The 14,306-nt window shown below is 31.8% G+C and overlaps 1 protein-coding gene across 32 annotated transcripts in view; it reads left to right on the forward strand.

The window, feature by feature from the left end:
• The window catches only part of LOC139522788 (FH1/FH2 domain-containing protein 3-like), an 83,794-nt gene that overhangs the window by 64,141 nt on the left and 5,347 nt on the right, over nucleotides 1-14,306 (forward strand). For 24 of the 32 annotated variants that reach the window (XM_071316326.1, XM_071316334.1, XM_071316325.1 and 21 more), the window contains 9 exons: nucleotides 3,795-4,816; nucleotides 7,057-7,212; nucleotides 7,590-7,775; nucleotides 8,350-8,469; nucleotides 8,995-9,156; nucleotides 9,581-9,702; nucleotides 11,152-11,419; nucleotides 11,858-11,993; nucleotides 12,525-12,692. In XM_071316326.1, coding sequence (XP_071172427.1) covers nucleotides 3,795-4,816; nucleotides 7,057-7,212; nucleotides 7,590-7,775; nucleotides 8,350-8,469; nucleotides 8,995-9,156; nucleotides 9,581-9,702; nucleotides 11,152-11,419; nucleotides 11,858-11,993; nucleotides 12,525-12,692 — 2,340 coding nt within the window. Of the gene's footprint in view, nucleotides 1-2,823; nucleotides 3,064-3,794; nucleotides 4,817-7,056; nucleotides 7,213-7,589; nucleotides 7,776-8,349; nucleotides 8,470-8,994; nucleotides 9,157-9,580; nucleotides 9,703-11,151; nucleotides 11,420-11,857; nucleotides 11,994-12,524; nucleotides 12,693-13,300; nucleotides 13,336-14,306 lie in introns of all 32 variants that reach the window. The other 8 variants (XM_071316316.1, XM_071316331.1, XM_071316339.1 and 5 more) reach the window with 2 other exon arrangements.

Raw genomic sequence — 14,306 nt, forward strand, 5'->3', positions numbered from 1 at the left:
TACATTTATCTTGACATTATTATTTATTATATGTAAATTCATAATTTTGTTACCTTACAATGACAGCAATGCAACTTATGATAAGAATAACAACAGATATGAAATTTCATGAAAACATAAAAACAGAAATGAATGGAGAATTTCTATCCACTTTTTAGCTCACCTGGCCCGAAGGGCCAAGTGAGCTTTTCCCATCACTTTGCGTCCGGCGTCCGTCGTCGTCCGTCGTCTGTCGTCCGTCGTCCGTCGTCGTTAACTTTTACAAAAATCTTCTCCTCTGAAACTACTGGGCCAAATTGAACCAAACTTGGCCACAATCATCATTGGGGTATCTAGTTTAAAAAATGTGTGGCGTGACCCGGTCAACCAACCAAGATGGCCGCCACGGCTAAAAATAGAACATAGGGGTAAAATGCAGTTTTTGGCTTATAACTCAAAAACCAAAGCATTTAGAGGAAATCTGACATGGGGTAAATATGTTTATCAGGTCAAGATCTATCTGCCCTGAAATTTTCAGATGAATCGGTCAACCCGTTGTTGGGTTGCTGCCCCTGAATTGGTCATTTTGAGGAAATTTTACTGTTTTTGGTTATTATCTTGAATATTATTATAGATAGAGATAAACTGTAAACAGCAATAATGTTTAGCAAAGTTAGATTTTACAAATAAGTCAACATGACCGAAATGGTCAGTTGACCCCTTTAGGAGTTATTGCCCTTTATAGTCAATTTTTAACCATTTTTCATAAATATAAGTAATCTTTTACAAAAATCTTCTCCTCTGAAACTACTGGGCCAAATTAATCCAAACTTTGCCACAATCATCTTTGGGGTATCTAGTTTAAAAAATGTGTGGCGTGACCCGGTCAACCAACCAAGATGGCCGCCACGGCTAAAAATAGAACATAGGGGTAAAATGCAGTTTTTGGCTTATAACTCAAAAACCAAAGCATTTAGAGGAAATCTGATGTGGAGTAAAAATGTTTATCAGGTCAAATGTTTATCAGGTCAAGATCTATCTGCCCTGAAATTTTCAGATGAATCGGTCAACCTGTTGTTGGGTTGCTGCCCCTGAATTGGTAATTTTGAGGAAATTTTTGCCGTTTTTGGTTATTATCTTGAATATTATTATAGATAGAGATAAACTGTAGACAGCAATAATGTTCAGCAAAGTTAGATTTACAAATAAGTCAACATGACCGAAATGGTCAGTTGACCCCTTAAGGAGTTATTGCCCTTTATATTCAATTTTTAACCATTTTTCATAAATCTAAGTAATCTTTTACAAAAATCTTCTCCTCTGAAACTAATGGGCCAAATTAATCCAAAGTTGGCCACAATCATCTTTGGGGTATCTAGTTTAAAAAATGTGTGGCGTGACCCGGTCAACCAACCAAGATGGCCGCCACGGCTAAAAATAGAACATAGGGGTAAAATGCAGTTTTTGGCTTATAACTCAAAAAACAAAACTTTTAGAGGAAATCTGACATGGAGTAAAAATGTTTATCAGGTCAAGATCTATCTGCCCTGAAATTTTCAGATGAATCGGTCAACCTGTTGTTGGGTTGCTGCCCCTGAATTGGTAATTTTGATGAAATTTTTGCCGTTTTTGGTTATTATCTCGAAATTTTTTTATAGATAGAGATAAAATGTAAACAGCAATAATGTTCATCAAAGTAAGATTTACAAAGAAGTCAACATGACCGAAATGGTCAGTTGACCCCTTAAGGAGTTATTGCCCTTTATAGTCAATTTTTAACCATTTTTCGTAAATCTTAGTTATCTTTTACAAAAATCTTCTCCTCTGAAACTACTGGGCCAAATTAATTCAAACTTGGCCACAATCATCTTTGAGGTACCTTGTTTGAAAAATGTGTCCGATGACCTGGCCATCCAACCAAGATGGCCACCACGGCTAAAAATAGAACAGGGGTAAAATGTAGTTTTTTGCTTATAACTCTGAAACCCAAATCATTTAGAGGAAATCTGACAAGGAGTTAAATTGTTAATCAAGTCAATATATATCTGCCCTGAAATATTCAAATGAATTGGACAGCCGGTTGTTGGGTTGCTGCCCTCCAATTGGTAATTTTTAAAGAAATTTTGCTGTTTTTGGTTATTATCTTGAATACTATTATAGATAGCGATAAACTGTAAACAGCGATAATGTTCATCAAAGTAAGATCTACAAATAAGTCCACATGACCTAAATGGTCAATTGACCCCTTAAGGAGTTATTGCCCTTTATAGTCAATTTTTAACAATTTTCATTAATTTGGTAAATTTATGTAAATTTTTACCAAATATTTTTCTCTGTTACTAATGGGCAAAGTTCATTATAGATATAATTGTAAGAAGCAAGAATGTTCAGTAAAGTAAGAACTTCAAACACATCACCATCACCAAAATACAATTTTGTCATGAATCCATTTGTGTACTTTGTTTAATATGCACATAGACCAAGGTGAGCGACACAGGCTCTTTAGAGCCTCTAGTTGTGATTTTGATATTTTGTTTCAGATATATAACAAAAAATCTTGCTTTTTGCATACATTCTATACATTCAGACCTGTTTCACAAATTTTTAATAAACTATTGCTAGAATTATAAAAGCTACATATATCATTTCTTTTATCAAAATCAGAAATATTGCCCAATTGCAAATACTTTAGCTAAAGAAATGAATCACAATAACCGTGTAAAACAGAAAAAATTGCTATTTGAATTATAAGTTGCAGTGTTGTTAGATATCCTTGGATGAGTTTGGCTTTTATTGTCACTTTGATTGTGTGAATCACTAACACGGCATGGTCTGATCCTACAGATATGATTAGAACACGCAGAGATCGCAGGGAGAGACAGCGCTCATTTCTCAAAGATCAGGAGCATGAAAATATTCGTCAGCGAGTTGTCAATAGAAATGGAGATAGGTCATCTGTTGCCAGCAATTCATCAACTGACACTTGTAGTAGTGATAATAATATGCCTCCTGCGGTGGATATACCGCGGGAGACTGCAACCACTAACTATTCGCAACCTCTAGGTGAAAATGAAAGACTGGGTGGTAAGGTTCTGACTAACTTTTCCACTGTTACTAATCCTGCACATTTTAAGTCGTTTGATTTATTTGAAGGTATTTTTGGAAGTAAAATTCCAAATATGATGCAAAGAGTAAATAAATTTTACACGATTTTTTTTACATACGTTAGAAATACGACTGGAAAAAAAATACTACCTCAGTATATAAAAGACCTATCATTAGCAGTTATGACAGTACAAAAAAAAAATAGAAAGAAAACCAGAAAAAATTAGCAATGAGTGCAATAGAAGAGTGAGCATAGCAACATATGATTAGTGCACCATTGTAATAGTAAACTAGTTACTAGAACCGTTAATACCTTAGTGTGGCTAAAAAGTTTTCTAGCTTAATGCATAGTTAAAAGTATAGTATTTTAAAGTTTATAAAGTTCTGCTGGTTTTGTTCAAGACCATAAGTTAAGAACTTTTACACTTACACGACTTATCAAAGTAGAACGATGATATTTATAAAACTTATTTGTTACTCAATGTTATACTTAGGGGTTTTATTTAAATGATTGTTTCCATGGAAACTTCTAAATAAATATCATGAAAAGAAAAATTTGTAACATATTATTGACAGATTTTTATAAGGAATTTACTATGTTGTTATGAAATCTTTGTTTGAAAGCATTTTTTTAAATGAAAAAAGTTGTAAACAATCATAACTTCATTTTTTTCATGTAATTTGATTGGTTGTTAACTTGTTATTTTCAGATGATGGAAGACAGAAGTCTCATGGGTACTCAATAAATAAACAAAATGACATTGAAATGCGTAATAATAAATATAACGAATCTCAGAACGCTTTAGAACAAAATAATAATGAACTTAGTCCTAATAGTAGTAATAGTCGATGGTTACAGTATATGCAAAAAACTAAAGAGGAAGAAGACAAAGCGAAGGAACGAGAATTAACAGAAAAATTACAATCACAACAACATCCTGATGTGGACGTCCTTAAAAATCGGGGGGAGAGTGTGTCAAATCTTAAAGATGCTTTATCACAAAACAATGGTGGAATTCCTATGATGAAACCTCAAGAAAATTATGATGACAATAGAATTCAGTCAAATATCGATAGATTTCAACAAAAACCTGAAATTCAAAATGGTAGAGAAAAGCAAGCACCAAAAGGTGACCTAAGTGGACTTATATCTAAAGCTAAGGAGGGACTTGTTGTAAAACCTAATGAACCTCCAAAACCTAAACCAACAACCCCCGAAATTGTTTTAACAGAAAGTGATTTACAATGGGACAAACTTAAGAAAAGATTACATCGGCCATTAAAAATAAAAGACTTAGATTTTACCGATTTATGTGATGATGAGGATATAGACGTTTTTGCTCCAGTGCCGTTTGCTGGAGGGCCTCCTGGAATTGGTGGTATACCCCCTCCCCCACCACCCTTTGGTATAGGTGGTCCCCCTCCACCTCCTCCTCCCCCTGGAATGGGAATCCCTCCTCCCCCAGGACTACCAGGAGGAATTCCCCCACCACCTCCAATGTTTGGTGGAGGACCACAAAATAATGTAGATTTAAATTTGCCACCTGCACCTGGGTCAACATTAAAAAAGAAAAAGAAGACATTAAAACTTCATTGGAGAGAAGTGAAAACAGAACAGCCCCACCCTATAACTAAGGGAGACACTGTATGGAAGGACCTCATTGATGTTAAAGTAGACCCTGATAAACTGGAACACTTGTTTGAGACTCGAATGAGTGAAATCAAACAAAAGGTCAGTGTTGTTTTAGTTCATCTGTAGTTTATTGTACAGAACATTTATAAAAATAATTAAGGTTACTCAGTAAATCACAATGCTTGCTACTTTTGTTGATTACAATAACAATCTGAAAAAGACATTTTTTTTTTACACCTGCTTTTGAGAAAAATAATTCCATACTTGTTCAGCATTCATATGGTTACATTGTTACTTAAAAAAAGAGGCATTTCTGAAGAAAAGTCAAACTTTTCTTGAACAAAACACTAGGAATTACAAGAATTGAATTCTTTGATGAAGGAAAAGACAGGACTGTTTATGAAGGCAATCTAGAATAGTAAAACGCATTATTTGAATTAACAAAGACAATGAAGAATATAAAATGGTTTCTTTATGCTTTAAACTTAATAATACCATCATATAAAAAATTTCAGTTCTTTTGTTGTTGTTTGAAATTTTGTTAAAAAAGTATGTCATTTTAAATAATTTTTTAGTAGAAAGTTGTAGAATTAAGAATGCATGATCGGCAACTAATAGTCAAACTTTCTTTCAGGAAATCATTGTACTTCATTATAATCATGATAATAATTTCACCATTTTTCTATTTCATACTGTGTGTTGCTGTCTCTATTTGGTCATGGTGCCTAATTTGCATAAAATTCTGGCTATTGCATGTATATAATTTAACAACAACAGGATGTGGTAAGGATGATGGGATTGCTTTCTATTTATACCAGTTTGCCCTTTGCCCTTTTATTTTTATTTTTACCCATGCCATTCCTGTAGAAAAACACACCATCAAGTAATGTATAAACGTATTTACACTTTTGGTATTTAGCTGAATCTTGCCTCCGAATGACCTTAGATCTACTCCGAATCACCTTTTGACGTCAAGCAACAATCACTTTTAAATTGTGACGTCAAATAATTTAAATTATGATGTCAAAGTATACGGGAACCTGTGTGATTTTACGTAATGGCGGACAAATTTGCATACAAGTGTAAATACGTCTATTGAAAAAAATGTGTCAGATAAAGTTATAAATAGTTATGTTCTATCCCTGAAACTGTTTTCCTTCACATAATTCATAATTGGACAGCAAACACCAGATTATAATTCTTGTTTGAGAACCAGTTATTTTATCCTAAGAAAAGAGTTTAATTGCATGATCATTATTAGTCTAAAAAAATGTGGAAAATTTTGTTAGACACCCAAAGTTAAAAAGATATAACATAGATATAGTAATATTTAGTAAAGCAATAATCTTGTAAGACTGGAGCAAGCTGTATGCTGTTACAAGAGAATAGGGGCAAAGTTATGTCCTAAAAAAACTTTCACTGTAAAAAGGGCTTTAATTTTCTGCTCTCTTAATAGCTAAATTTGAAAAGATGATTTTTGAGATGTACTGATATCTAAAGAAATACTAAATGGAGCAGTTGAAAAGGTGACAAGATGAATATTGTATTGACTAAAGCTCTCATTTAAATGATCTACCACAAAACTTAAAGCACATTTATTAATCTCCCATTATCATCACTTGTTGAAGATTTTACAACTAAATTCAAAATAAAAAGTTTATTAACAGTTGGTATTTCTAACTTGCCAAGTTTATTCCTCTTTTCAAACTACTGGTAATTTTGCCAAAGTGATTCTTTTCTGACCAACTAGAATAGTTGAGTGTGTACCCTAAAAGCATGTTAGATAGTTCACCCTTGCATGATGTGTTCCACTAATTCTACTTCCTGAGCCCCTTACTTACTCAAGAAAAGATTTTTGCATGTTTGCTTACAATCATTAGACATTAAGAACCTTGGAGTTAAAAACAAATGACAAAGAACTCTTTGGATAGATATTCAATTTACATATAAAATCATATTTTATGACATACAGAAAGCACATATATTCATCTAAACAGTTCAACTACAAAGAAAGTTTCCAGTCAAAAACAAAAAAGGCCATACACATTTGTTCTGTGGACATCATCTTCAATCTTTAACAATATTAAAACTGGACATCATTTTTAGTCTTCAACAATATTAAACTAGGATACCATCTTCAGTCCTCAACAATATTTTAAAAACAAGTTCATCATCTTCAGTTTTCAACAATACCAAACTTACTGTTCTCAAACTTTACATAGTACTCAAGTAGTGCACATTTTTTTTTTATGGCCATGCACTGTATCCTTATATATTTTTGGCACCAAGGTTCTATTTTTGTTTTTAAGTTTCATTGTCAATTTAAATACTGTTTCCAGAAAGCTGAAGCAGCTGGTAAGAAAGAAATCAATGTCCTTGACCCCAAAAGGTCAAATGCCATCAACATTGGTTTAACAGTTCTACCTCCACCCAGGACCATCAAAGCTGGAATCTTAAAGATGGATAACTCCATTATGAACAAGGAGGGTATTGAGGCAAGTATTTATTTTGTTGCTCTGCCATGAAATTGTTTCAGGTTTATGTATTTACTCATTCTCTTATCCATTTACTCTGGGATCATTCTCATTATCTCCTATTCAAAAATAGATAAGCATATAAATTTAAAAAAAAAAGATATATGAATATTTACCTAAAATGTCAAAAGGAACCAAGTGATATCTTTGATTGTTGGTGTTTTCATAGGGAAGTTATATTTTATCCAATTTAATGATAAACACACAATTTGTTAGCAACATGATTGATTGATTTATTAATAGTATATTAGATTTGATAAGAATATTATAAAACATAAAACTTGAAAAGGAATTTGAAAATTACAAATGAAAATTATAATATTACTTAATTTATACAGAAAATCCTAACATCTATGATTCCAACAGAAGAAGAAAAGGGGAAGATTTTAGAAGCTCAGATGGCTAATCCAGACATTCCCCTTGGAACAGCTGAACAGTTTCTTCTAACCTTGTCATCTATTAGTGAACTACAGGCTAGACTGTCTCTCTGGTTATTTAAGTTAGATTATGAAGTTATTGAATCAGTAAGTCTGTTATCTTGATACTTTTAGTGAAATTAACAGACAAATCTCTCTGTGGTTTCAAAAGGAAGGTTATAGTGGAAGATGTAGATATCACAATAATGAAATATTAGAAAATAAACATATATGAAAGGAACATGACTTTTATTGCTACTCTTCACCTTGGCTTGAAGTGTTTCAATGATGAAGCTCTCACCTTGTAACAAGATACATTATTATAGATTATTAGGTATTCTGTGCACAGATCTGAATATATCAGCCACCTCTCAAACTGTTTTTGAACAAAGAAGTTTCACAACTTAAACTTGAGAGAAATAAAAACCTGAAACAAAACAAAAAAACTGTGGTGTAATTTTATATATGTTTGATATGAGTGGACAATGTCAACATATATATGAATGTACAACAAATTATAAGTTTACTCTAGGCTTGTATGTAGGATGCATTGAAACCATGCAATCAAGTAATACATACTGTCAATGAAAATTGTTGATATACACAAAAATATCTACAGTATTATATAAATCAAGTACAAAAATGTATGAAGTTAACTGCTACTTATAATATTTTATTATAGGAAGTTGCTGAGCCACTGTCTGACCTGAAGAAAGGAATAGATGAACTGCGGAACAATAAAACATTTAAATGTATTTTATCAGTTGTATTAACCATTGGAAACTTTTTAAATGGAGCCTCAGTAAGTACTGTTTGATTGGTTGTTTTATGTCATTGTATCAGCATAAGGATTATTGATTACCGTAGTGTCTAGTGGTAAATATAAACAGATTTAACACAAATAGCTTGAACATAGAAAGTGCCAGTACCAAGTCAAGTATGACAGTTGTTATATATTCGTTTGATGTGTTTGAGCAATAGATTTTGCCATTTGATTACAGACTTTTTATTTTGAATATTCCTTGGCACTCAGTATGTTTGTTATTTTACCTTTTCATAAATTCCTGACTAGAAATCCTTAGATAAAAGAAACCAAGATTTATATCACATATCTTTTCTGAAACAAAGTTTGTAATATGGATTTCAATATGAATTTTAATTTCTTGTGATGTTGCATTTGAAATTTTGCTTTATTTTCATCAATAATTCATTCTTGTAATAGTGATACAACGATTTGATATTTGATTCACCTTTCTGCATTTAAAATTTTACATATTTTCAAATTGAATTATCAAGTGTGATTTATCAGACATTTATTTTATTTCAGGCGCGAGGTTTCAGTATCGATTATCTAACCAAAATACCTGAAGTCAAAGACACTGTACATAAACATTCATTACTTCATCATTTGTGTAGCATCATTAACGAACAATTCCCAGACACGACAGATTTATATTCAGATATAGGAACATTAGCTAGATGTTCACGGGTAAGTCTGTGTTTCTTGCTTTAAAATTTCCAAAAACATCCTAGAAGACATTCATTTATTGGGACATTATTTAGATATTTACAAGTAATTATAGTTTCATCATTGTATGACAGTTTTACATCAGGTTAAAGTTTTGGTTTAAGGTAGTTGGAAGCCATATTATCTTGAAATAAAGATCTTGTACATATGTTTAATATTAAATAACCATTTGTGGTGTGCTATGGACACATATTCTTGAATTTTTGCGAGGAGTTCCTTGTAATCTTTGCAATTTGAAAGTTTTTACACATGACTTGCAAAAAAAACCAAATCCCTTCTTACTATTTCTGGAACAGAACAAAAAATCAACATTTTTCTAAAGTATGTGCTCTAACCTACAGGACAAAAATGTAATTGTATAGTGTAATGTGTTTTCTTATTTCAGGTTGATTGGGACGAACTTGCCAATAAATTGAACCGATTAGAATCAGATTGTAAAGCATCATGGGATCATTTACGTGCAATCGCTAAACATGACGGAAGCTCAAGCTCTAGTATAAAGTCAAAGTAAGTCAGTTATATTGTTAAACACGACGGAAGCTCTAGTATAAAGTCAAAGTAAGTCGGTTATATTGTTAAACACGACGGAAGCTTAAGTTCTAGTATAAAGTCTAAGCAGATCAATTATTGTTATTGTGTATAGTAAATGTTTGTTGGCAAAATGGCAAGTCTTGAATTTAAATTTTAAGATTCCTGCAGGAGTAAGTTTTAAACTGGTGAACTAAATTATATATATGAGTTATCAAACAGCAATTACTTTGTCTGGTCTTTAATATTAAAGTTCATGTTCATTTAAAGCAATAATGAAACTAAATCATCATTTTACGTAAGTGAATTGTATACTGCATTTATATACTTTCTGATTTTAAAAAATCTAAGAAAATTTATATGAAAACATGACATAGAATTAAGTAGAATCAATCAAAGAGTAGGAATGAAACATAGGAATTATGAAATTAAGAAAGCTAAGAATTATGTTAGATTACACTAGATAATGATTTCTGTTTAGGTTTAGTACTCCAAGGTTTGTATTAAGTTCTGTGTTGAATTATGTTACATTGGCACATATATAGTATTTCCATTCATGGTTTACATTGCACATGGAACACATCTTTCCCATATAAAAATTTATGTCACTTATAAGAGAAAAATTTAAGTAATTAAAAGAAAGCATTTCAGAGATCTGCAGCTTATTGAATTCACAATCTTAAGCATTTTGCAAAAAATATGATAGTCATTAATTAAATGGCAGATTGCTTCCCAGATAATGTACACCTTAGTAAAATGAAATCAATTGACCATTGTGGTATGAAACATTTCAAATTGCCATCATCTTCATTAATCAGAATTGACTGGAAAAAAGAATCATATTTTGTTTTTATTAAATATATTGTGTGTTTGGATTTTTGTCTATCTGAACTAGCTAACAACATACTGAAATGCTATTATAAATCATGATAACATGGAAAATGAATAAAAATCCACTTCATTATACAGTTGATAGTTATTTTGATGTGGCAGACTGTTTGTTACTGTGTTTGGTTATGGTAAATGGTTTTGTGTCTTTTCACCAAATAAATATTATACATTTCACAAGAAATTGTTGAAACAAATTTCTATAAGTGTTTCGCAGGACCTATTTGTAGAAAATAGCCTCTGTTAAACAGAAGCTGTTTTCATTAGAAGCTATTACATGGAAACCATAGTTAACTATGAGCTATTTTCATTGCATTTTTTACTCTTTTTTTACACCCAAAAATAATGTAAAAATTAATTGCAAGTAAATCTAAAATATTCATTCAACTATTTGTATGATATAGAATGTTTATGAAACACTTTCCAGGATTAATTCTTTTAAGAACAAGACTGGTTAAATATAGTTGTGTGTTAAAAATGAATACTAATACTATGCATATTTGTAAACACAAGTGTTAATGTCCATATTTTTCTTTACAGATTATCAGAATTTTTAGCAGATGCTGCAGAAAGAATTATGATATTAAAAATTGTACATAGAAGAGTATGTCACAGGTACACTAAGTTATTATTGTACATGGGATTACCTACCCATACAGCCAAAGATCTCAAAGTTAATGCCTTCTGTAAGATTGTCAGTGAATTTTCATTGGAGTATCGTACAACGAGGGAGAAAGTTATACAGCAGTTACAGAAACGAGCCAATCAGAGAGAGCGAAAGAAAACCAGAGGAAAAATGATCGTAGATGTATGTATATATGCTGATACGTTAAAAAGAATAATAAGTAAATTTCATTTTAAACAGTTTTATAGATAGGAGTCACCCTTCATTGAATTTGACGGTTTTAAACATCATTTGTTTTGAAATTTGTTTGAAGATCTGTTTTCTTTGTTTCATATGAAGAATGCAACTAAACAAATCAAAATGATCATGCCTAAAATTATGTTAATAGCATATGGTTTCATTAGGTTAAAAGACAAGTATAAGGTCCAGAAACTCAGAAATTGAAATGCTTTAGTTTAAAAATAATTTATCACTACCGCAACAGCTCCCAAATACCTTCATAAACTGATATTTTACTTGTATACTTATATTTAGATAATAATAAGTTTTACAAGATTTAGATTACCTTGATGACTTCTAAATTAATGCCATTGGTAAAACTATGTATTCATCTTTTTCCAGACTGATAGATTCTCTATGACAAATCCAAAGGAAACAACACACAAGGATGATGAACTACAGAAAATATTATCTAATGGTTACGTTAGTTGTGATGATAGAGGCTTCCCTGGTCAGAAACACAGAAGTAGACGACCTTGTAAGTATTTGGTCCCTTTGAGAAAGGTTTTAATAAAGAGGAAATAATACCCCCCAAAAAGCAGAATATTCCTTGATATTTAACTTTTCAAATTGCAAGTCAACCGTAATAGGTAAAAAAATTGCTGTGAATATGCACTTGTATCTTGTCAGTTGATTGTCATAATAATTTGTCTATATAATAGAAAAAGAAGGATAAAGGGTATTCATCCATGTTACAAATCAGCACATCTACTGCAAAAAAACACAAAAAGCAAACAGCGCTTTCATTGCTGTTTTTCATCGCATAGTCACAGTGAGGCCTTCAACACAGAAAAAAACTGATTTCTTAATGTGGAATTACATTGTGGTCAATCATGTTAAAAATCATGCTCATGTTTTGGTGTATTACAAAGCAGGGTTTGTATACATATAACATTAACATGTATCATCCTGATTTCTAGTATTTGCCATTAGGTTTAAAGCATTTGTCAGTCAATAGATATAATGATAATTTTTTAATCAGTTTGTAAAATGATCTAAATTTTTTTAGTGGACACTTTGAGTAATAAAAGTTCTCGTGGCTGTGTAACCACAGATTCTGAGATGTATGATACGGGTGATGATGATTTACTAGAAGCATGTGTTCGTACCGCAACGGCAGCACCAACTAGAAGTGCTCCGAGGGAGAGGAAACGGGCCAAAAATCACAGAAAATCCTGTATGTATAAGGTTATATGTTATTAAACAACAACACTACAAAATATCAGATTTTGATAAATGGCTTATTTATAAATCAACAGGAACCATACTGTACTTTTATAATCATAGGATGGTTATCACTGAAACATTTCTGCATTCACCATTAAAAATAGAAGGCAATTTTGTTAAAGGTAGATATAGGACAGTAAAAAGAATTTACATGACTGGTTTGCAGAATCTTCCTGTGTTGAAGTATAAATAAGCCTGTATTTTTGGAGGTGGCTATTAAGAGATCTTTCTGATATTGTTTGGAAGTTTTGAATACCCTTTGTAGGAGTGTGTCATATAAGAACATGTAAATATTACGGATTTTCTCTGGACAATAATACGAGTAGGGAAATAAGTTTGTAGGGAAATAATGTTGTCTACTCTATGGTTGGGTTGTTGTCGCTTTGACACATTCCCCATTTCCTTTCTCAATTTTATTCTTCATCCTACAAAATCAGCCTATTCAGTCAATCAAAGATAGTTGTGTCAGCCAATAAAAGAAAAAAGTTTTAACGCCCTAAACCAATGGTTCCATATTAAATAATGCAATAATACAGTAACACAATATTACTTTTGCAGCCGATCGTAGAACGTCATTCCTGTGGTAGTAATTGGTAGGTCCCAAGTTTGGTGTGAAATTTACGAAATTACGGTGCTCCGTCGGAAGTAATGCCGTTGTCAGTTGCAGATGAGTCAGTTTTCACTGAAGTTTTACAGGCAATGCATAGCTGAGCCATTAAGACCGATATAGTTATGGCCATCTTTTCTCAATTGACAACGGCAATACTTCCAATACAGTGCTGTTACCTTTATTCTAATGCAATACTTGTTCAAATAAACATTCAACTGCAACTCTTCAACATAGAAGTCAATAGATTAAGACTGTCAACTGCGGATTGAAGCTCATCCAAGCCATTTCTATTGCATTAGAATTATATGTTTATTTTTGCTCTGTCAAAACTTCATTCTGATAACTTCCAAAAAATTATCAAAATTTCTATAGCAATTCTAAAAAAAAAATTTGCAACTACATGTTGGTTTTGAGGGAGCAGAAATATTTTATTTTAAGATGATTTTGAATTTTTTTTCTGGCCAACTTTATTTGAAGAATTTTGAATAATGCTTTCAAAATGATTTGGCTGTTTATGTAGCATGTCCTGATTTAGTGTACTAAAATCTCCCAGACTACCTCATTGACCTCTGAACTTTTGAATATGCAAATAACTTTTCCTATAAATAAGTTGTTATCTTGAGACTTACCAGAGAATATCTTGTTTTACTGACCTGTCAACAAAGTTGAATGTGTGTCCCATAAAATCACTAACTTTAGAAATATTTTGGATTCCATCCTTATATATATGGTACTGTCTATAGTCTGTTTGTGTTAACTTTTGGTTCGTGAAACAGCAAAAGATGGGGGGAAAAAGTTAACCATTTCAAATAATTATTGAACACCAAAAAATTAAATCAGCAGACTCACTTCAAAAATATGTTTTTCCGTACCATGAAAAAGGCTTTCTTGGAATTGTATGGTAATTGATACTAAAAGAAGACTGAAGATTCTTACAAATAAGATTTCTTTTAA

Source organism: Mytilus edulis, chromosome 5 (assembly GCF_963676685.1).
Source record: "Mytilus edulis chromosome 5, xbMytEdul2.2, whole genome shotgun sequence".
NCBI lineage: Eukaryota > Metazoa > Mollusca > Bivalvia > Mytilida > Mytilidae > Mytilus > Mytilus edulis.